This window comes from Aythya marila (genome assembly GCF_965140915.1).
Source record: "Aythya marila genome assembly, chromosome: 1".
Classification (NCBI taxonomy): domain Eukaryota; kingdom Metazoa; phylum Chordata; class Aves; order Anseriformes; family Anatidae; genus Aythya; species Aythya marila.
In genome coordinates this window covers 124,651,204-124,674,990 of record NC_139042.1, presented here as the reverse complement: position 1 = coordinate 124,674,990, position 23,787 = coordinate 124,651,204, and the positions used below count along the sequence as shown (strand labels likewise).

The window sequence follows — 23,787 nt, the reverse complement described above, 5'->3', positions numbered from 1 at the left end:
CAGGCTGCTTCCCGAAGGGTTTTTTTTTTGCTTTTTTGGTTTTTTTTGCTCATTTGTTTGCTTTTTTAAGAGCTTCATATATATATTTTTTATATATAAATTATTAGAATGTGGTTATTGGGGTGGGGGGGGTATCAGGAGTGTGCAGGGTGGGGGGGGGGTGGTGGTGGTGGTGGTGCGGGCGCGTTTGCAGAGCTGTGCTGCTGCCGGGTGGTTTTCTCCTTCCGTTTAATGGATAAGTAAATATATATATATATATATATATAGGGGGCCGCTCGGGTTATACAACCGTGAGGTGGGACACGCACGCGGGGCGGGGGGGGATAACAGGGATTGGGGAGGAGGGGGGGGTCACAAGTTGCTACATAAAACTGCCACGTCTATAACAGGATGTGCATGACTTAAAGTACACCGAGGAGAAAGGGGGCGAGGGGCAAGGGGGTCGCCGTGGCCCTGGGGTGCGAGCTGGCGGCCCCCCATCGGCGCTCCCGGTGGGGCTGGAAGGTCCATGGGGGGGTGGCTGCTCGGGGAGGCCGGCGGTGCTTCGCACCTCGTGGCCCCACGCGTCCCCTCGAGGCGCCGCCACCTCGCAGGCAAGTCTGGGGGTGCTTTGCACCCAGCTGGCCGGGACCAGCGCCTTGGCACCAGGCAAGAGAAGCCGGTTTTGGAGAGGGTCCGGTAACGCCGTGGTTGCATCTGAAGGGATGTGGGAGATGTGGAAGCCAGGCTGGGAAAGTTCCGCTTTGTTTCTCTGTCTCACGAAGCAGTATCTTACATGTAAAGTGTGTGTTTGGGGGGGGGAGGAGGCGTCTTGAAAAAAGGCTCTGCTGGGTTTTGCATCGTGAACGTGAGGTCCTGCAATGCGCTGCGCTTTTTGCTTGACGTAACTTCCCTCAAAACACAGGATGGAGCTGCTGCAATCTCGAATTCACACCAGTCCTTGTCTTTTGGGGCTCTTCACGACGCTGGTTTCAGTCACTTCAGAGCCGTGCTGAAATCGCGTGCCAGTCATTTCGTGTTGGTTGCTGGCGTTTCAATCCCTCCCTGTTTCCTTTTCTCCACTCTCTGCTCCCAGGATGCCATCCTCCACTTTGGTCCCATCCTCTCTTGCAGTCTGCTGCCTGGTAGGATCAAGATGTGTAACTCCGCAGCTTCCCCTCCCCCGGGATTTGGCTGATTGATTGCTCCTCTTCAGAGAAAGACATGAGGATGTCGTGTTGACAGTAGGAGTCCATTTAAAGGGGTTTGTCACTTTCTTTCTTCAGGTGACTAGGATAAAGACGAACAAAGTGATTATGAGAGACAAGACACGGGGAGAAAAGACGTAGTATTGTGCACTGCCTTTCGCTAGCCTAGTCCTGCATGACAGTGCAGATTTGGAAAACCCTGCAAATCTTTAATGTAAGAGGTGCTACCCAAAATATAAAATACTGCATTTCTCTCCCAACATGCTTCCCTGTCCACTCGTGAATGTCTCATCTTGGTAAAAGCATGCCAAAGTGAACATTTGGTATTTTGGCACAGGTATAATTCACAATTGTATTACGACCTGTGAAACGTGCTGGTTTCCCCCCTGCTGAGGATGGGAGCTGAAACCCCACAACAACCTCTGGCCAATAGCGACCTCCCTTAGGGGGCTGTGCCCCATAGCAAGCAACCCCTGCACCCAGTGTGGGGCCACGCTAGAGCCACCCACCCACCGGGGGGGTCAGGGGCACGTTCCCCTCTTCTGCCCTCCTCAGGCCAAGGCTGGCCAGCATTAGGATGTGAGCAAAGAGCGTTGTGTGAGCAGGTCACGCACCTGTAGTAATCCTCCTGCGTGGGGAGCGGCACTCCGTGCAGAGGGTGGTGGGCGTGCAGCCACTGCTGCTGCTCCAGGGCCAGGCGCTGCAGCTCGGCTGACTGCGCGTGCATGGCCTGGAGCTGGTGTGCTGCTGACATGGGCGCAGAGAGAGACCCCGGCAGGTCCCTGTAGGGTGCAGCTGCAACCACAAAGGAGAGAACGAACAAGTTAATGGAACAGCTCCACCCTTGCCCATGGTCCCACAGCTCAGTCCAAGCTCTTAATCTTCCAGCCCTGCCAATGTGCAGGACTCGCTCATTCCCCGATACTGCACGCCTGTCCTACGCCATCCCAGAGCTCTGTCTCTCTGTAATAAACCTTCGCTGGGTCTCACAACCCTCTCGCAACCACCCTGCCCCTTGGAGCTCTGCTGATGCTCTTCCAAGGAGACCAGCAGACCCCACCAGCACTCGTACCGAAAAGCTGGTGGCGCAGCACTTCGTTCTCATGTAGGGGGTGAGGGAGGAGAGGGTTGGGGATGGTTCCAGCTGGGTATGGTATCCGAGTGAGATGCGATCCCGAGGCAAGTGGGTCAATAAGAGGGTGAACAGAGGCTGAGGCTGGGAAGGAAAGACATCAGAAATCAATTGTCCCATGCCTTGTAGGCCACACAGGGAAGGCACAACAATGAAACAGACGTGGAGATGGTCGTTTTGTCTTAGGGGTGGAATGAATGACTTCAAGGCCAGGCAATGCAGTAACATCTCCTTTTCCCTGCACTGAATTTCACACGAAGCAGTCTGGCATAGCTCTGTTCCCGTAATCCTCAGGGAGAAACACTGATCCCTAGAGCCAGTGCTGCAGCGACCTGCAAGTCTGCACCCAAAAGCAAAATCCTATTATATAAAAAAACCTACTCTTTCTAGTGTTTTGGACTCGCTGCCAGGCCATTAATTTGTACCTGTTGCCACCTCTGAGTAATGGTGGATGATGAGCATGGGTGCCTGTGACTCAGCTACCAGACCCCACTGCCATCTCCCAGTACCTCAGCAGACACAGCACTCTTTTATATTATAGTCTGGACTTTGTTTCTGTGAGATTTGCATCACTAAACTGCTTTCACCCCGCTGTCCTGTAGGACAAGGAAATGGGACTACACCTCACTTCTGAGGTCGGTGTCTTTGGCGGGATGGGAGTGCGGAGGAGGCCAAATGACCATGAAGTTGACCCTTCCTGGCTGAAGAGGTGGCCCTTACCTGCGTGTATGGCATCCTGCTGGTGGAGGTGGAGGTGGGAGTGGATGTGGGAATGCTGATGGTGATGGGGCGTCACGTTGAGCATCTGCAGCCGGGCCAGCGGGTCGTTGCTGAGGGCGGCCACCCGCTCGGCATGCTGCCGCTCGGCCGCCAGCCGCTCGGCGTAGGACATGTCGGGGCGCAGGGTCGGGCCGGCTGCCAGCGCCAGCCTCTCGCGCTCCAAGTGGCCCAGCCCTGGGTGGAAGGGAAAAGCGGGATGAAGGCCGGGGGCCGTCTGCAGACTCAGCCCGCCGTGGCGTGGGAAGGGATCCATGGCGGCAGCTGGCACGGCGTGGAGCTGCTCCAGCTCGGCCGGCTTGACCTCAAACCCAGGCTTGAGGCGCTCGCGCAGGTCGCGGTCCCGCAGGTCCCGCTCGCGGGCTTCCCTCTCCCTCAGCTCTCGCTCCCGCGTGGCCGGGTCGCTGCTGTAGATGGCCGGCACGTTGTAGCCCAGCAGGCCCGGGTCGACGGCGCCCAGCGGCACGTAGAAGGGGTGGTTGCGGTTGCTGGGGGACATGACGTGGGGCCGGGCGTACTCGCTGAGCGTGCGGAGCGCCGGGGTGTCGGGGCCCAAGTAGGGCGGCACGGTGGCGACGGCGCTGCCCTGCTCAAAGGAGGGGCGGTGCGGGACGGGACCGAGGGACGCGCACTCCACCGGCCGGCCCTCCTGGGCCATCTTCTGCAAGACAGCAGAGAAACAATGTCAGGGTCCCAGCGGGGAGCCACCAAGGGCGTCCTCGAGCATGGGTTTTGCCCCCACACCTACCACGCTCCTCTCCAGCTCCCGCTCCTTCTCCCGCTCCCGTTCCTTCTCTCGTTCCCGCTCGCGCTCCCGCTCCTTCTCCTCCCGCGCCTTCTGCTCAGCCTCTCTCCGCACTTTCTCCACCAAGTCTGCCCTCTTCTTGGCCAGCTTGGAGCCGTCCAGGGGCACGAAGTACAGGTCCGTGCGGGAGCAGGAGTTGAAGCCGCGGTCCAGGTGCTTGTTGAACCTGGGAACCAGAAGGGAAGCGTGTGGGTACGGCAGGGGGACAAGGCACAGGGATGGGGACAGGGATGGGGACATGGACCCCGCTGTCCCCACCTGGCCGACTGGCTGGCGTGACTCGGCACGTCCACCACCTTGGGGGGCGGCGAGGGGCTGCGAGCGGGTGGCACGGGGCTCTCTGGGGGCTCGTACTCCTCCGACGGCTCCTGCTTGATCTGGGCAGCACTGAGCGGCAGCGGGGGCGGCGGGGGGGCTGGGGCAGCCATGGTCCCCGCCAGCGGTGGGCCAGGAGGGGCTGGCGAGGGGGCTTTGTAGCCGCCGGCCACAGGGGAGGAGGCCACACGGTAGCCCGGAGGGGTCGCTGCCCGGAAAGGGGCAGCCGAGGAGGCTGGGGGAGAGCCTGGCTTGTAGGGTGCAGGGGGCTGGAAGGTGGGGACGGGGGAAGCCGCCCGCTTCCCGTATGGGGCCACAGCTGAGGGGGGCACTGGGGGTGAGATGGTCTTGTAGGGGGCCGTGGAGGGGGAGGCCATGGTAGCGATGACGGTGGAGAGGGTGGTGGCCGCGGAGGTGACCGGAGGGCCAGCCCCGTGGGCTGGGGAGGGGGGCGGCGGCGGGGGGAAGGTGTAGGTGGCAGGGCTCTGCCCCTGAGGGTGAGTGCACATGGCGGGGTAGCTGCCCTGGGAAGAGGTGGAGGACGAGGAGGAGGAAGAGGAGGAGGAGGAAGAAGAGGAGGAAGAGGAGGAGGAGGAGGAAGGAGCGGTGGCAGAGGGAGCCTGGCTATAAGTGGCCTGGCTGTGGGGAGGGTAGAGGCGCAGCCCATAGGTGGCATGAGAAGGGTGATGGCTGCTGGACTCCAGGGCGTGGGGATAGCCCCCTGAGGATGGTGGGGGGGCCGCCGCTGCTGCTGGGGAGACCCCCCCGCCGCTCCCGTGGCCGTGGTGGTGCTGCTGGGGCGGCTGCTGGTGATGGGGAGACTGACTGGGGAAGGAGGCAGCAGGGTGGGAGCTGGTATTGCCCAGGGGGCGGCTGTAGGGGGGTGGCCCCTGGCTCCAAACAGGCTGGGAGGGCAGGGAGGGCTGCGTGTATTTGGGGGGCTGGCTGGACACCGAGAGACCACTGGGCGGGGGGAAGGAGTGCCCGTAGGAGGCCGTGTAACTGGGCAGGGGCTGGGCTGGGGAGGGCTGAGGGTACTGCACGGAGGAGCTGGAGGTTGGCAGAGGTGGAGGGGCGTAGGGGTAGCGCGAGGGGGCCAGGGGCTGCGCCTTGTCCTGCCCCATGCCGTGGGGCGATGGGAGGTGCCCGCTCAGAGCCTGTCCCGCCATCCCCGGGGAGCTGGAGGCGGCCCCCACGTTGTTGAGGGGGCGCAGGGCCGGCGGGGGTGGCAGGTTGGCGGAGACGTGGGGGAAGGAAGGCGCCGAGGCTGGGGGGGCAGCCGGGGGGTTGACCGGGGACGTCTTCTGAGGGGGCAGCCCCCCAGCCACCGAGGCCAGCGAGATGGGGGTGGTGGGCGGCGGGTTGTGCTTGGTGCCAAGGGTCTGCTCGCGACCCCCTGGTGCTGAGAGCCCCCCTGAGCCGCTGGCTATTTTGGCCCCAACCTGAACCACGTTGGCCGTGGGGTAGAGAGGAGCGTGGGTGGAGGAGGAGGAAGAGGAGGAGGAAGAAGAGGAGGAGGAAGAGGAAGAAGAGGGGGCAGAAGAGGCTGCAACCGCAGAGGAGGAGGAGGTGGGTGTCTGTGGGGCTTGAGCCTGGAAAATTCGGGAGGCCTGGCCCTCCAGCTGGGGGTGGTAGGGGCCCACAGGGGGGCCCTGGGGGTGGACCTCGCCTGGGAGGCCAAAGCCAGGCTCGGGTGGCCGGGCCAGGTTGTCAGGAGGGGGTGCAACCGGAGGGCTCTGGGGGAAGAGCGGAGGGTGGTGGTAGGAGTGCGACGGCCCCTGGGACAGCACGGAGGAGGAGTCGGAGTCATTCTCCACGCTGCCGGGGCTGTAGACGCTGGGCGAGGTGCTCCTGTTATCCTGGTCGATGTCCCGCGGGTCGCTGCTCATCTCGTCGTTGAAGCTGTGGCCATCGAGGCTGTCAACATCGGACGGGGATGGAGGACAGGGTAGCTCCTGAAGCAGAAGGAGGAAGCAGAAGTTAGGTGGTCTCCCAGACCACACACCTGAGGAGGAGTTGATGCGTGACTTATATTCGGAGGTGCAGGTAAGTGTTAGAGATGAGGCTGAAAATTATCACATGTAAAAGGTCCCAGCACCACTGGGAATGGGCCATTGGCCAAGGCACAGCCCGGTGCTACCAGCAGGTGGCACAAAGCAGCACACACGCAGCCCCTAGACCCACAGTGGCTCTTCCCCTTCATGCAGGGCTTTCCTCATCACCTCCCTTCCTCGGCAAGGAGACCTGTTCCCGTTTCCCCCCTGAGCATGTCCTCTCTCTGCCTCACTCCTTACCAGCTCTTCTGTGCTTCCAGTTCCCTACATGAGCTGAGGCTTCCTCCAGCTGCCCAATCACTGACTCAGCCCAGCGCTGGCCTTTCAGAAAAGCCCTGCTTTAACTACACATAGTGCAGGGCTGGGCAGATTTTGCACATTTTGGGGCTGGTACAACACCCCCTGGAGCATCTGTGGTTTGCATTGTTCTGCAGGAGCAATAAAGGTAGAGTCCAACCTGACAGAAAGCTGCATGCAGAGCCAGTGGGTGACCCAGCTCCTGCCACAGAGGCAGGGCACACAGCAGTTCCCCTCAGACAAGGCTAAATAAAGAAAGAGAATTTCCATCTGCTTGGTTATCACTTTTGGTGGCTTTTCTGCAGCCACATGTCGCTTAGGCTCTGCCTGTAGAGCAAAACCCGAGGTGCCAGGGCTCCCCAGCAGCCAGAATCTCAAGCTAGGTGGGCGTGAGCAGCACAGGTAGGGCCCAGGACGTGACAGTAACCACTGCAGTCAGAACTCACCTCGGTTTTGGTCTTTTTGGGAGCATTGCTGTCCTCCCCCTCGCTCTCCGAGATCTCTTCCGTTCGCCCCTGCTTGCTGCCTTTGGGGGTGCAGGATTCCTCCACCCGGCCTTTCTGTAAGGGAGAGCAGGAGAACAGGGAGGTGGGAGGGCCACAGGAAGACTTCCCACCCTGCCAGGGCTTCCCAGCCCACAGCAGGAGAGACACAGCCACCACCACGCCTGTGTTGCAGAGCTTAGCAGACAGAGGGGCATAGTAGGATGCAGCAGTGAGCCAGAGAAAGGCAGAAATCAGTACTAAAAAGAGCAGGTGAGACTGAAAACTGGTTCGTAGGAAATATCGGGAAGTGCAGGGTGCTGAGGACAAAAGGGCTCCACCCATTGCAGGTAGCTAACCCAGCATGGGCTGTATAGTAGATCCCATATGGTCCATATGGCTGGATCCCCCCCAGGCTCGCCTCCCAGCTTATACTACCTTTGTCGCTTGTCGGGACTTCTCAGCTTTGCCATCGCTGCTGGAGGTGCTGACGCCACCGGGGGAAGCTCGACCCCGTGTCCTGAGCTCCTCTCGGGGCCCTGGAGTCTCTTTCTTCCGTCCACTCCGCATTGACATCTAGGGAGGGATGATCAGATCAGTCCCGCTTTGCACCTTGCTCCACTCCCGCCCCGTCTCCTAGCCTCCCAAAGCCCCGGACCCTTGGCCCTGGGACTCCACCACACCAAACTCAGGGTCACTGTCTTTGCTGTGAGCCTCAGTCCCACCCCACTGCTCCTGCTGGGGTCCCAGCTCCCTCTCCCACCCCATGTACCGAGTCCTTGTTCTGTCGGGTCTTCATTCTTTTGGGTGCGGGACCCCCATTCTCCTTGGCCCGGTTTGATGAAAACATAAATTTTTATCGCTCTGCAGCTCCCTTCTGCTCTTTCTGGGGAGACTGAGATGGGAAAGTGCAAGTCTTCTGGAACAGAGGGCTTACACCAGCAGGGCAACGAGATCCTGGTGTGTACTGAAAGGCAGACAAGGAGATAGGAGGGGAGAAAGAGTGAGTATGCTGTGGGACATCCTTTTGTGGTTTGTTATAGTAGAAACGTGACAGAATTATTACTGCTTCTTTTGTTATTATTCACAGATGCAAGGATCTTTACCAAGAATGCAATAAACCTTCCCATCAGTAGAGGAAAAGATTTGGCTGCTGTCATCTCTGATTTCCAATTTCTAGGACTGAGACACAAAACGCAAGGCAGTCATGATGCAAGAAGAATGTTTTGGAGGAAGCAGGGAGGAATGGTTATCAGTATGTTGATTTTTCCCTGAAAACATTTTAGCATTTCCATTTCCTTGTTTATTTGATCTTAAGAGAGAGATGGTAAAAAATAAAATAAAAAAGGAGAATGCTTTAAAAAATCCTAATGGCTATTTTTCTAACTTCAGAAGCCCCTTTTTGCACTCATCGTTAGTGCAGTAAGTTACACTATCCCTAACTCACCATGTGCTGTCATTAGCTAACTCTGTAATGAGCCCCCCAAAGTCTTTGCTGCAAAGAGTATTGTACAGCCCTGGCCTCCCTAGAGCATACGCATATGCACACATGTACCAGCATCTTATGCAGAAAATGTGACGAGTCCTGCTCATGCTGTTCAGAGTGCAAAGTACACAAATAGGTGCAAGAATTATACATTTAGCTTTGACTTTGCATGATGCGAAAATAATCAACACTAGGTTGGAGCATCTCCTTGGGCCTCCTTCCTCCCCGTACACTGGGCTGTTTCTCTGTGTACCAGAAATGCACAGCACATCCTTGCACTTTGCAACAGGAGGAAGACTTCCAAGCTCCCTCTGAATAAGCCTGCAGATTTGTGCTGTGTCCTGAAAGTGCAGGTATTTAGATATTTAACACCTCATGATGCCACACAGCTCCTAGTTCAGAGTATGCAAGCACCATGATGGTGTTAGCCCAGGAATTGGGCCGGGGTGTTTCAGTACTGCTGCTACTGAAACCAGTTTGCGTGGCTCCAGTTCAGGACCCTTTGCATTGCCCCACACAGCAGAGGTGGAACCAAAAACACTGTCCTCCCCCAGCCTGTTGTGTGAGCTCCCCTACCCAGCATCTGGGATGGACAATCTGCAAGATGATGAAATGTGTCCCACAGATGAGGCATCAGGAGAACATATCCACTTACATCTTTTGTGTTATATGCTCTGCCCTGGAAGCATTTGGAGTAAGTGCAAGACCACCTGAAGGTTGGGACTCCTAGAGGCCATGCCAGATCTGAAAAGATCGGCTTCTAGCCAGCAAGTGCTGGAGTCTGGATGCATTTCTCAAAAGGGAGCTGAACCCAGGGATCAAAGGAAAGGTATGGGATGGATGGGAAAGCCCCTGATGCTGCTGTAAAGTAATTACCCTGACCTGCCTCCTATGGGGTTCCTCATCTTCCCTGGCCAACACCAAGACACACTCATACAGAAGGTACTTGGGAAGAACGGGGGACTGTTTGTTTTAATTTCATTAATATTTTATCTGACCCTCACCACGAAGGCCACAGGGGACTCATCCAGCATTAATTCCCCCACACAACAATTCATTAGCTTAGATCTCTTCTTTAATAGAGAAATAGTTCACATCAGTTGAAAACTGACCTAGCGGAGACAGAGCACTCTCCTGATCCCTGTGAACTGCCATCTTTCAACGCCTTGCTTTTCTGACATAATTTGGTCTTTGGTTGCTAATTCAGCCCGTTACACCGCTGCTATACCCTATTCTAGATAAACACCTAGATTTAACATTTCTGACGTGAAATGAGCATGATAAGGTGACCCAAGCTGCAGACAACCTCGGCACACGCCATGTTGGCAGCCTGCTGGTATCGGCTCGGCTCCGACCGAAGGCACAGCACTAGCAAACAGCGCATTACTGACACCTTGCTGTGCCTTATTTCACATTCAGCAGCAATGCCACTCGCAGCTCCCACTCTGGGCATTGTCATGGGGTGCAGAGGTCTCACTTCGGCTCTCCAGTAGCTCCATAACAACAACGATGGTCTTCTGTCCAGAGAAGTAAATCGGAGAAATAATATGCAGGCAGCCACTTACTGGAACTTCCCTTTTTAAAGGAAATACCAACCCAGTATTTTTCTCTGCCGCTGCATACAAAGTACCAACAAAGCCAGAGGCAAACAGGTATATTTCAGTAGACAATAATTAATCACCGGGGCAGAAGTTTCTGCTACTTAGAGGGTTAAGTCTTTTCTAAAGCAGAATTGACCCATGCGCTATTTGGCGCAGCGTAGCATCAGCTGTGTCAGAGGTCAGAGCAGAGGATCACAGCGCTGCTTCTAATCTGAATGTGTGTGAAATAAAAGCAGTATGAGCCCTGACAATTAATAAAGTGGCAAAACCTGGGTTACACCTAACTTCCCATTACAGAAGATCCCTCTAAACGCCTCATGAGTTCTTACCACTCTGTGGTTTTGGAAAGGAAATACTTGACAGTGGTGCTGCCCAAATGGATAACCTTTTCCTGGTCCCGTGAAGCCCTTTATAGGCTTGATTGAGTTACAAGGCACTGCGAATTGCTGTTTTCTGTTTGTGTTTCACATAGCCCAGCTCGGCCTGGCACCCTGCCAAGGCCCCTCCATATTCTCCTGCAAGCCCTGGTGCGGCCTCCTGCACGCTCAACAGGCATCCCCCATGTGTCACCCAAAATGGATCCCACTCCTCCTCCCTGCCCAGCTCCAGACAGGGCTCACCCCAGGACTGTCCAGATCAGGGGCTGCTCTGCTCTTGTGGGACCCGACAGACTCTGCCCCTCACAGCGCGGAGTGCCTCTTTCTTAGAAAGTTGCCTGAATGTCTGTCCATGTTTCAGTATAGCATTTGCACATCAGATTGCGGTTCTGAGAAAATAAATGTTTATAGATGGCAGCAGAAGCAGAGGAAAGGGAAACAGTACCAGTTTGTCTAGGATGGGGGCACATGGGTATTGCCTATTTGTCATTTACAACCCCAGCCAAGCAGGGAGGCAACTTCAAGTGAGACAGGGAAGCCTGGGAGATGCCCCCAGGATACACCCAGGGCTGAAAGGCTTTGTCACTTTGGCTTGTGCCCAACAGGAGGGTCAGCTCCAGCACAGGCAGCCCAACTGCGGGGCTCCAGTCTGCCTGAGAAGGTTAAATGCCAGATGGGGTCCAGCTAGTCCTGCCTGGGTGTAACGGCAGGAGAAGGGAGGGCTGAAGCCTCCCAGTATCCACACCACTTAGGAAAAAGAGCTACCACAATTGTTACTTTATCAGCTTAACAAAATCAATCTGATCTTTTAGCAGAATTAAACAGATTCTCCTCTGCAATTCATTAGCTCCCATGTTCACATCCCTGTTTTTCTCTCCCTCCTTCTGCAAAGGGACAGGTCAGCACTGGAGGGAGCAATCAGGGTGGCAAAATGAACACAGCTGCCTTGTAACACATTGCAGATGCTGGCAACTGTCCTGAAAGCAAGATGGAATGATGTCCAATGGATCCCTCACGGCAGGTAAAGACCACTCAGAAGTGAGCGTCCACTGGAGCAGAATAGCCAGGGGACATGAACCTGAGGGTGAGAAGTCAGTAGCTGACCCATCTTACACTGCCCAGTGAGTAGTGATCCCAGGCAACACATTTTTAATTCCTGTCCCCATTTCCCTTATCTATAAAATGGGGAGAGGATTCTCAGATTTAATTGGTGTTAACTGAGTGGTACCTTGAAAATATAAAGTTTTATCTACAGTACTGCTGTTAAAACATCCTGACGTATGACATTTCTGAATGGCTAATTACCTGACTTCATGCTCAAACCCTGGTGTTTCAGCATAGGGCATGCAGGAGAGAGGGAAGGGAAAAGGTGCTGTGTTCAGTGTTAGATAGCAATAAATGAGTAGGTCAGGGTTCAGGCTGCATGTCACAGCCTTGTTGTCAATCCTTTGATACGTAGACTAAGTGTGACTCTACCGCAAAAGTGAAAACATTTGTTTGAATTAACACATTAGGATGCCAAAATGGTAGAATACCAAGATGGCAGTGGGCAAATGCCTGTGGCTATCTTGGTTGTGAATATTCCCATGACTTGCAATTTTATTTTCTTTTAATGTAGTAACTTTTGTTATGAAGAAATATGTTTACGTAACACTGAATGAAAGGTAGCTATCGATGCAGACACATTTCTGTCTCCTATAGAGTAATTAATTACAACACTTGGTTGCAGGGGCTGTGAACTCAGGCTGGAGAGCAGATTAGTGAAGGACTAACATGGCAGACCTGGTCAAATGATCATACTCCAGTTAAAATTCTTGTCCAGTGGGAGAAGTTTAACTTCATCCCCCTCTCCAACATTACTGTGAAACTGGGGGATCCGTCTTGAGCCCAGGCTGAAGCCTAGTTTACAGCCCTCCCCACCCAAACTGCCAGGGCATCACAGCACCTCTGCAGGGAGGCTTGGCAGCACCGTGTTGCATGGAAAATGTAGACTGAAATGCCACGCAACCACCGCCTGCGACGGACGTGGAAACTGCTGTTAGTGCTCAGAGATCAGGGTAGGTGAATTCTGTATAAAAACTGAGATGGTTTTCAATTTTTGTCATCTTCTGTAAATAAATCAGTTTTATGTTAGCAATGTACTGGAATTTCATTGCATTCTTCTAGGTAAACTAAATTCACCAAAACATCACTATAAAATAGGTCACTATGAAATGTTTTAAAATAAACTTAGCCAGTACATATAAATGTGAATTTTCATAAACTTCCTTCTGTTCCGAAGGTTAAATTACACAAATTTTAATACAAATTGTGATTGAACACTCTAGGGTTTAGATCTACCTACGTATGTCTAAAATAATACCTCCCATATGAAGCTGGAGCTCAACCTCAGCCAACAGGTTTGGCCCTTGTGTTTCATAACAACAGTGCTTGCTGACAAATTCACTTGTCATGCGACTGTAAAATAGTAAATGAAAATTAAAATGCTCCCGTTTCATGCAGTAATGCCAGATAAGAGTGCTAAAAGATAAACTTTCATAGTGCTTCCAGCCTAAGGAGATAAAGCCAGTCTACTTTTTATTAAGTCTACGTTAATATTTTCTTTTCTTAATCCTGCGCAACCATGAGGTGTTAAAATGTTAGTTTGGGTATGAAAGCTGTAATTCTGGAACTTCTATTCAATGAAAAACATATCTGAGAATAACAAAATATTTTCTGATGAGCAGAGTGTAATAGATGGAAACAATTAGAGCTAGAGCAAGGTAATAAATAATAAAAACATTCATGCATTTAACAATAGCTTAATTTACAGTATAGAAGAGGATATTAATTTTTGCAAAAGCAACTGAAAATAAAATTTGATTCACTAAATGAAGGTTGGATGTACTAAAGAAGGTTACATTAATCGTAAAATGATTCCTGAGGGCACACTAAAATGACTGTAAGTATGCAACAGATTTACTTTAAAATCTCAGTAGAATTATACAGCCTCCCCAGAGGAGGGACTCTGGATCACTGGGAGATACGGGCTGGCAGAGGCCAGCAGAGGACCACAAAATGCAACACTGGAAGTGGGATGGAGGCCAACACATGATTCAGAGAAAGGACACACCACACTCTCCATGTTCATTATTTTAGGAAGCGTAGCACCTTCTTTATTTGCAATGCCTGAGTAAACCTTACCTCTGGAACTGTTTAAGGTCTACTGTAACATACAACCTCCCGCTCTCTCTATATATAAATTTCCCTTTATGAAGGAATGCAAAGTAAATCACTCAAAGACATCGGAGGCCAGCTGCCCAGGGACAGAGAAGATTTCAGCTGGAAGGGACCTCTGGAGGCCTCTACTCCAAACCCCTGCTCACAGATGGGATGGGCTGGCACCAAATCTAGACGGGGTTGCTCAGGACCCTCTCCAGGCAAGTCCCAAATAACGCAAAGCGTGAAGCTTCCCCAGCTGGCCTGGGACACCCATTCCAGTGCTGAATTACCCTTGGAGGCAGGAGAAGGGGTTCATTATCTCCAGCTATAAATTCCTTGTTGCAGCTTCTGCTGCAAGTCTTTACACTGAGGGAGACTGCTGATAACTTAGCAGCTGCAGGACATACATACGAACACAGTCATACCATCCATCCAACCCTTCCGTAACAGGCCAATGGATGTCAAGCATGGTCACTCCTTTCTGCAAAGACAAACGTTGTTCTGAAGCTGGCAGAGGGAGGCCCAGGCCAGGATATGACTCTCTGCTCAGACCCTCAGTCCCAGGCAAACTAGTCAGTGTGGAGAAGAGCTCAGGAGCTAAAAGGATCAAACTCTGTAAATGGATTTGAATGAATGAAGTGCTGAAAGTATCAGGATAGACAGAAGAAAGGATGAGAGCTGACTGTGGAGAACTGCAGAAGGATTTTCCAAGAGGAGTGACTGGGCAAATAAATGGCATGTGAACTTCCATCTAGGCAAATATAAAGCAATGTACATGGAGAAAAAAACAACGCCATCTCCACATATAAAATGACTGACTCTGAACTGACCAGTGCCATTCAAGAGTGATACCCTTGGGGTATGAGAGGCAGACCCATGAAAATGTCACCTTGGCATTCAGCAGCCATCAAGAGAGCAAACTACATGGTAGAAATTCCTGGGAAATGAACTGAAAAACAAAACAGAGAATGCCATTGTGCACTTGCATAAACCCATGGTTTGCTCACATCTTGAAACGTGCACGCAGTTTTGCTCTTTCCACGGAAACTAGAAAGGGCATTGAAGAGGCATGACTGAGTGAGCTAGACATCTCTGTCCAGAAAAAAAAGGTTACCGAGAATGTGATCAGGGTCTGTAAAGCCACATATGAAAAGTAGAGGTTGGTTATGAAATATTTACTGTCTTTTCCATTACAAGAACTGAGGACCATCAAACGATGCTACAAAGTTCAAAGCTAAGAGAAAGAGATTGTTCTTCTTGAAATGAATGGTTGACTACATAATTTCTCATCAAAGGACATCGTGAGTGCCATACGTTTGCATAGAGTCTAGGGGAGACTGGAGAGTTTCATGCAAGAGGGAATAACTGAAAATGGTTGGAAGCTGTAGGAGTATCAGGGGAAAACAGCATATGAACTTGCCTTAACTTACACTTTTTCCTAGGTATTTGACAGTGACCACTGCTGGGGCAGTGGGTTCTGGACGAGGTGGTCACTGGTATTTAAAAAAAAAAAAAAAGTTCAGCAGCATGAGGAGCTAAGTGATACACCGAGGAGAAGCAACACACACATCTGCCATAAGAACTTCTCTCTGAGTCTCTGTTATGTACAAGACCTATAAAGACATTAGTTTGTTAACAGAACAATATAAAAGCTGAGGTGATGCAATTATTGTCTGCAAAACAACAAAAATTAAACACAAGGTAGTTAGAAGGGGTACGTAAGCTAAGGGAGGAGGTTGGTATAAGAACAAATGGGTATGAAAGAAGCCACTGACAACTTTAAGATGGAAGTTAGAGGACTCTCAGACATTTGGTGAAGCTCTGAAACAGCTTTCCCTAGAGCATAATAAAGGTAAAATAAAATCTTTATATTTAACAAATACATATTTTTGATTCCCTGTTTCTACGAGTTTGTGACCAACAACGAAGCCAACGTGACAGCCATTTGTGCGAAGGCCAAGGCACCGAACAGGAAGAAGTCAGACAGATGATGATGCAGAAGGGAGGGAGAGAAATAGGGCCAAGGAGATGGGCACGTGAAGAGTTGTACAGCAGGCTGGAGACAATGATAAGCTTTGAGTCATTCCCTTGCTTGGGATCCCACAGCTCGCCCTTGGTCTACAGACTTAGCCAAGTGAAATGGTCCTGCCCTCACTGTAGGGCTGAGAGAAGGGAAACCCAACAGTGTGTCACAGGAACGTTTACAAGGGAAGAGATCTTCGGAGGTCTCCACCCAATCCCCCTGTTCATAGCAAAATGCAAAGCTATGTGAGGTTGTCATGAACATCTCAGAGAACAGCTTCCACTGCCCCCCTGTGCTTGCACTGAACCACCCTTGGGAGGGAAGCAGAGGTTTTTGTCTTACATACATCACCAAGTTCACGGTGAACAACTGGCTTTAGTTCTGATGATTTTATAAACACACAAAACATGATGATTATGGCTGAGTCAAGGTCATGATACAACAAAATACTTGAAATCACAAACATCTAGAACTCTCTCTGATCCACAAAGAATTTAAAGCAATCAATTCGTGCCAAAATGCTGCCATCTACAGACACAGAATCTGCCTTACAGAATCACAGATCTAGGCCTCCACTTTTCACGTGGCCAGCTGAACCTGTAGGCATGGTTTTTACAGAATTAAGCCCAAACTGGACAGCCAGTGGAAAAGGCATAATGGCAAGTGAAACCAGTGCCCGAGATACTTTTAATGCCTTGGGTAATCTCTGTAAAGCAGCGCTTGACAACCTGTGAGCTGAAACTTGGTGCACACCTATGGCATTGCATGACCTGTCGTGTCAAAAAGACCTTGTGGTGGATCCACTACCAAAAAGTAAGTACCCCAAAGCTCATCGCTGACAGACAACACAGAACGTGGTAGCTGGTGAAGGCATTGGCTGAACAAAGTTTGCAGAAACATGGATAAAGTTTACAGGTGGTGCTGAGGCAGGTTATACAGTAAATGATGGATGGGAAGCTCTGGCACCAACCAGTCGGCATTACTGTGGCAATGAGGTTGCATGGAAGACAAGCACATTGATTGTGGAAGATTTTTACATGAAGAACAGAAGAATGTAGAATGCTTTCAAGGATGAAGATTCAAGGATAAACAGAAACACTGAAAAGGCCTTGTAATTAACAACTGATAGCAAAATGAACACGAGCTCCCAGCACAAGACTTCTAAGGGGGGTGCTCCTGAATGAATGATATCCACCAGAGCATAAAGACAGGAATATTCTTCAAGAACAGGAATACAGAGATGATTTTAACCTGAATATATATAGGATTGGCGGGACCATTATGGAGTAGTATGCGCAATTCTAACCTGCATACTTCAGAAAGGATGCTGACAAATTGAAAGCTTCCTAAAAAGAACAATAAAGAAGATATGAGGTCTGATAACTCACCTTCCCCTTTACAATAAGAGCTTTAAGAAGCTCTATATATTTAGCTTATCAGAGAAAAGGTTAAAAGGTGATAACCATGGCCTAGGAGTATTACAAAGGAAGAAGATTTCTGATAGCAGAGGGCTCTTTAATCTACAAGCCAAAGACTACAGATCCAATGGATAGGAGCCGAAGCTAGACAAATTCCACACAGAAATAGCGTAAAATATGAAAAGTGGGATAGATTAATCACTTGAAAAACTTGCATAGGGATCTATCATAACACTGGAAGTCTTTAAAGAAGGTTTTTGTGTGTTTTTTTTTTTTTCCTCTAAAAAAATGTTCCAACATTTTTTTTGAAAAAAACTCCAGGTGACATTCCCTTCCTTGTGCTGAGTAGGGGAGAGGACCAGCCAACTAACCAGAACAGGTTCTTTAATGTTAAAATCGTTAGAAGCCATAGAGAGGTTGAGCAGGGGCTGGTCCTGGGTGAAACTGTACTTTGAAAGCAACAGTTGAACGACACATAAGGAAAGCTTGACAAGATAATCATGAGTGGATAAACCACTGTTCATAGAGAGTGGACTGTCTTAATGAGGTTGGCAAACTCTGAATAATTCTGAGGAAAATCACTTCATCGGATGCACTGCCTGAAAGAAAAACAGAAATGTATCCAGTATAATATCCTATAGATGTACTTTATATCCGATACACTACACTATATATATTCGAGTTAAAATTTAATATACAATACATTACAATGAGTATCTTATGTGATATATTATATATACTATTTTATGTATACTGCGATATATACACACACACAAATATATACATATAGTGTGTGTGTGTGTGTGCATCAGTATATATGACCAACTGCACAAAGAGAGAGATGAAGGTTGTTCAAACATAACCTTCACTTAAATGATCTATAACACAGAGAAACCTTGTGGAAGAAACAGGGTATCGCCAAGTGCCTTGTAAGGCAGGCAAGTACATGACTAAAATTTTCCAGCTAAACTGATCTATGATGAACAATGTCACCAGGGCAAGAGACATGAAGATTGAAAGCAACCAGTTACTCTTCCTCAGCAAAGCCCAGCCAGAACATCATTGGCTAAAATTGCTCGGAGAAGATATTGCTGTTACCCTTTGGTTTGTAGGTGAAAATACTGCCACAACAATCAATCAAACATTGATATTTTTACGGGAGGCAATAACAAGTCTGTGTTTGCTGCCACAACAAACACCAAAAACAGACTGTAAGGAATTTCTGCAGGAGCATCATCAGAACTGGAAGGACAGCAATGCTTCTGAAGGGGTCATTTCCTCACGATATTGACTTGTGGGAAACTTTTAGCATATACAAAAATCCTCTCCCCCAAGAGCTCTAAGCACAAATTACCCACCCAGACTAAAGCAAAGGTGAAGCTCAAACCACCTGAGCTGGAAACATCCCCTTCACTGCATCATTCTCCATGCACTTCACATGGAGGGTATGGGCTGCAGGCCCACAATTGCCCGCCACGCGACTGGAAGGACAAAAAGACCCTTCGGTGTTCACCGCGACACAAAGAACAATAAGACATGTACCTGAGCAACCTGGCAACAGGTACACGACTGGGGGCCACCACGGCTTCAGTAACTCAGGCAAGGCTTTGATATGGAGCACCTCGTGTTCAAGTTGACCCCACATGGAGTGCTGTGTTCAGCTCTGGGGCCCCCAGCACAAGAAGGACATGGAACTATTAGAACGAGTCCAGAGGAGGGCCATGAAGATGATCACAGGGGTGGAGCACCTCTCCTGAGAAGACAGGCTGAGGGAGTTGGGATTGTTCAGCCTGAAGGTGAGAAGGCTCCGGGGAGACCTTCCAATACGTGAAGGGGGCCTATAAGAAATCTGAGGAGGGACTCTTGGTCAGGAAGTGTAGCCATAGGACAAGAAGTAATGGCTTTAAGCTACAGTAGGGTAGGTTTAGATTAGATATAAGGGGGAAATTATTTTCTATGAGGGTGGTGAGGCCCTGGCACAGGCTGCCCAGAGAAGCTGTAGATGCCCCATCTCTGGAAGTGTCCAAGGCCAGGCTGGATGGGGCTTTGAGCAACCTGTTGAAGTGGATGGTGGCCCTGCCCTTGGCAGGGGGGTTGTAATTAGGTGATCTCTAAGGTCTGTTCCAACCCAAACCATTCTATGATTCTATGGTAAGTTAAAATATTCACTGTGAGCAGACTCGGGCTGTGATCTCATGAACTAATTCTGCAGAAAATACTTACCCAAGGTGTAGCACAGTAGTTAAGACAGTGACTTTTTCAGAGTCATTAAGACAATGACTTTTTCACTTTTAAACATACTCTGAACTTGTGTTACCTTCTCTTTAGGATTACCAGCCCTTAAGAAATGTATAAAGCATTACTGTACTTCAATAGTTCAATAGCAACAATACTCAGGAAGTAAAGATGGAAGAAATGAACTGATAAATGCAGGAAATATAGTTGGCACTTCCATAGCAACTCCTAACGGAGGAAGAAAGAAGTCAAGAAAATGGTTCATTTGTCCAAAAGAGAACACTGTTGGGAGGAGAAAAAAAAAAAAAAACACAGAACTGGGGAAGATACAAACTGACAAAGGAGGGAAACAGATTCTCATACGAAAAGGCAGATACCCAAAGAGGAAAAAAAAAAAAGATTGGGTAAACGTGCAGGTAGATATTTAAGGAGGGGCAGCGTTGAATAAATGCTCAGACAGATTGCAGAGACTGCATTTGCAAAGGTATTACAACCCAGATCCAGCAAATAAATAATCCTTCCCTACACAGCTCCAAATTCCACGGTGGGTGCTCCCCTAGATTCCACCTCCATCCACCAGAAAAATGCTGAAGAACGTGAGAAAGATCAAGTAGGAACCAGGAAGGCATATATATGGAATGACAGAGGATGAACTCTGGGAAGAACAAAACCTGCCTCATCCATTCCAGCTGCAAATAAAGGCTCACCATCTTAAAGAAATGTACTGATCAGGTTGCTCTTTAGCATACAGATTCTGCTATGCTACAGTTCCTTGCACGCCCAGTTTTATTTTGGAATAAAAGTGTGCCCACATGAAAACTTGACTGTGATTCCTTCTTTAGACAAATGCAAAGGTGAGAATACAAGAACCTTTCGGAAGTATCCAAGGGGTACAAGATCTGGGGCAGGAGGTAAATTCATATGGAAAGACATAAAGGTAGGCCACTGCAGCAGGTTATACCTGTTGCTCTCCTTCATTAGAATTCACTGCACATTTAATTTTCAAATGTTTGAAAGGGTTTTATTGTTTCCAGCAAGAAACACGGTACCATAAATTCACTTCTTCACAGCCATACTTGAAAAGCTCCACCATGAATCACAATGAGAAAAGTCTGTTTTGAAAGACCATACTACTCCCAAGAAATTGGGAAAATGCAAAAACAATTGGTTACGCAGTCACCAATAACAAACATAACAACAACCTGGCCAAGAGCAGGGAAAGATGGATTAAATTCATTCCAACAAACAATCTGACCATTCACATTGACAAGTGTCCCATCCATGGGCAATGATCTTGGAGCTTCAGCCCCTCCACTCCCTCAAGGGTGCACGTGCGGCATGGTAGTGATGCACTACAGCCTTGAGCTTAGAAGTAAGGAGGGTCTAGCTTTCAACTCAAAAATCTGTGGGATTTGTGCTCATGCAACTGAGGTAAACATGCAGGCATTGGGCTGATGCGCTGACATGGACACGTTCCTTGGGGGAAGTCGGGACTGAACTCTGAACTGAAATGCATATAGGATGAAGGATGTATAACCATGTTCCACCATTCAGGTGGACATGAAATAAATGACATATCTAACTCCTCCTCTGCTCTCTTGCTATACACCTTAAGGTAATGGCCTATGACTCTCCAGTGCTAGAAAGCACCGAGCTTCCCATACAATCCAGCCCAGAAAAGGTAATAAAATAGATTTGAATGGCTAGCTGGATAGGGAGATGCTGTTCACCAAGAGCCACAGCACTGCAAAACAGACTGTACAAACAAAAGCCACGCATGCCAGTAGCCATACTGGCAACCAACTCCTTGCAGAAGTCATGGCAGCCACAGCGCAGCACTGAGAGACATGCAAATGAAGACACTGCCTCTTTCAAAAGCAACTTTGGGAATGTAGCACAGCTATCGACAGATCTCAACTGCAAGCAAAAGCAACACACAAAGTGATGCCACAGTGACCAAATGGCTGCCTCTTAACAGCACAGCGGCCACTTGGCAAAATACAGCTGGGCAACAGCCACCAGAGCTCCACAAACCAGCAACCTCCCGACGCCAGCAGAGCGCGACGGCTCAATGGCACAGCCAGAAGGACAGCACGGGAAACACAGCACGCTTCTCCCAGAGCCCCGAATTGCCACTGAAGGGCCAACTCAACGCACTGGAGGGATCCCAAATGCCACTGCGATGCCACCCGCTCGGACGGGCCTCGCCTGCTCCCTGGTCCCCGTGCGAGGTCCAGAGGAGAGGGCAGCGGGTCCCTAGGCGGAGGATGGCGTGACTGGGGGGGATCCTAAGGATCAGGGAGGGAGCAGCCACACTCCACAGCACGTTCCCCACTCAGACCCCAATGCACTGTGCCCAGGCGGTCTCGCTGCCCGCTCCCCGCTGCACCTGGGCGCAGGGGCCCAGACAATACGCGGCTCTCCGGGCGGAGGGGATTTCGCCGAGGCTCTCCGGAGCTGGCAGCAGCGGAGCCTGCCCGGGAGGCAGCGAGCGGGCTGACTCCCTTCCAGCATTGTTTCATTTTCATTCCCGCACCGTGCCGGGCCGCAAACCCCCCCCCCAAACTCCGCCGTCTCCTCCCGCTGCCCGCCCGCACCCACCGCCCCGGGGGGCAGCGGCGGCCCCGGCCCCCGCCGAACTTTCCGCGGCAGCACCGGGGGGCAGGGGGGGCTCCGCGGGGGGCGTCCCCGCCCCGGGACCCCCGCGGTGGGCACGGAGCCCCCCCCCCCACCTCCCCTCCCGGCGCCGCTCCGGAGGCGAGGCCGGCCAAGGCAAACAAGCCCCGGGCTGGGGCTGGGGCTGGGGCTGGGGCCGGGGCCGGGCAGCGCCCCCCGGTGATTTACGATCGCTCCCGGCGCCGTCCGAGGGGCGAGCCCCGGTGGGGAGCGGGCTGCGGCCGCCGCCCCCCCCCCCCTCTCCCTCCCCAAGGAGCCACCGCGCCCCGGGGCGCCCCGGAACCGCCGCCCCCCGACGGTGCCGGGCGCCCCCCGAATCGCCGTGCATAGGGAGGGGAGGGGAGGAAAGGGGGGGACCGGGGGTACGGGGGGGAACGGGGACACCCGCGGAGGGACGCGGCGAGCGGGGGGGCGATGACAAGCGGCGCGGGAGTGGCCGTGAGCGGGCGAGAGACTCACCGGCGGCTCCGGAGGGGAGGTCGAATGAAGGGAGGAATGGAGGAGGAGAGGAGCGGGGGGCAGGGATTTAAACGCTGCTCCCCCCCCCCCCCGCCCCTTCCCTACACACACACACACACACACACACACCACCTCCTTTTTTTTTTTTTTTTTTTCCCTTTTTTTTTTTTTTTTTTTTTTTTTTTTTTTTTTATATCCTCCCTCCTCCTCCTTCTCCGCGCTCTCTCTGTCCTGCCTCCGGAACAACGGCTGGGGCGCTGGGGCAGCGGCTCCGAGGGGGTGCCCCCTCCACCACCAGCACCACCACCAGCAGCAGCAGCAGCAGCAGCAGCACCGAGCCCCCCGTCCCGCTCTCAGGCGCTGCCTCCCACCGCCCCGCTCCGCTCCGTCCCCCGGCCACCTCCCATTTCCGAACAGCCCAGAACCAGCCCGTCCCCGCCTCCCCGCCGCCCAACAGCGCGGACCGGGCACCGGGGTTGTTTTTTTTATTTTTATTTTTTTGGGGGGGGGGCTGCATTAACGAGAAGGGTGGAGGGGAGCGGGGGGAGGACACAGCAGCAGCAGCAGCACGGGCAGCCCCGGGCGGGGCGAGGCGAGGCGGGGCGGCCGCCATCAGCATGCGGCCCCCCGCCCGGCGGCCTCCCATCCCCCGCCGGTTACCAGGCAACGGCACAAAGGGAGAGCCTCGTGTGGAGGCCGCGAGAGGCACCGGCAGCCCCGCCACAGGGGGAGGCCGCCGCCTCACGGCCCCGCACCTCATTTTTTTAAATTTTTTTTTTTTTTTTTTTTATATCTTTTAATAAAGCGTGGTGCCGAGGGAGCGGGCACGCGTGGGCCCCGCGGGAGCTCCCGGAGGGGCTTCGCCGGCGGGTGGTGCTGCTGCAGAAATGTGCCTTTAGGACCCGAAGGAGCCCTGCCATAGCTGCTGCCACAAAGGGCTTAAATTCGCCCAGAATGCTAACAATCTGAGAAATTCTCGCTTCTCTCTCCCCCCCCTCACCCCCCACACCTCCCACCGTGCGTGGGCTCCTCGCTGTGTCAGGAAAATGGGCTGGCTGCTGCCGCCGCCACTGCTCTCCGTTGTTCGCAAAGTTCAGGCTGGCTCCAGATGCAAATGGCCATTTTGGAAAAGTTGTGGTCATTTGGGGATGGGAATCAGGGGACGGGGAGCTGGTTCGGTTCACCAGTTAGCAGAGGAGCCAACCCAAGCACAGACTTTGGGTGAGCACGAACCAGGGGGGAGAAGCTAGGAGCGACTAAAC

General features: G+C 51.8%; 1 protein-coding gene and 1 long non-coding RNA gene across 3 annotated transcripts; one reads left to right on the top strand and one right to left on the bottom strand.

Moving 5' to 3' along the window:
- Nucleotides 1–114: 114 nt before the first annotated feature.
- Nucleotides 115–22,595, bottom strand: ATN1 (atrophin 1). 2 transcript variants are annotated; one of them, XM_082781925.1, is made up of 10 exons: nt 22,526–22,595; nt 7,822–8,016; nt 7,488–7,625; nt 7,014–7,127; nt 4,160–6,171; nt 3,845–4,067; nt 3,040–3,757; nt 2,260–2,403; nt 1,802–1,982; nt 115–1,269 (listed from the first exon to the last, which is right to left on the bottom strand). In XM_082781925.1, the coding sequence occupies exons 2-10, from the start codon at nt 7,897–7,899 to the stop codon at nt 1,236–1,238; spliced, it is 3,642 nt and encodes a 1,213-aa protein (XP_082638051.1). In that variant the 5' UTR covers nt 7,900–8,016; nt 22,526–22,595; the 3' UTR covers nt 115–1,235. The 2 variants fall into 2 exon arrangements, with proteins under 2 accessions (XP_082638051.1, XP_082638052.1); XM_082781926.1 differs by lacking the exon at nt 22,526–22,595 and having other exon boundaries at nt 7,822–7,863.
- LOC309889203 lies at nt 6,148–8,279 on the top strand. Its single transcript, XR_014319208.1, has 3 exons — nt 6,148–6,262; nt 7,920–8,052; nt 8,140–8,279. It is a non-coding gene; the product is annotated as an uncharacterized lncRNA (long non-coding RNA).
- Nucleotides 22,596–23,787: the final 1,192 nt, after the last annotated feature.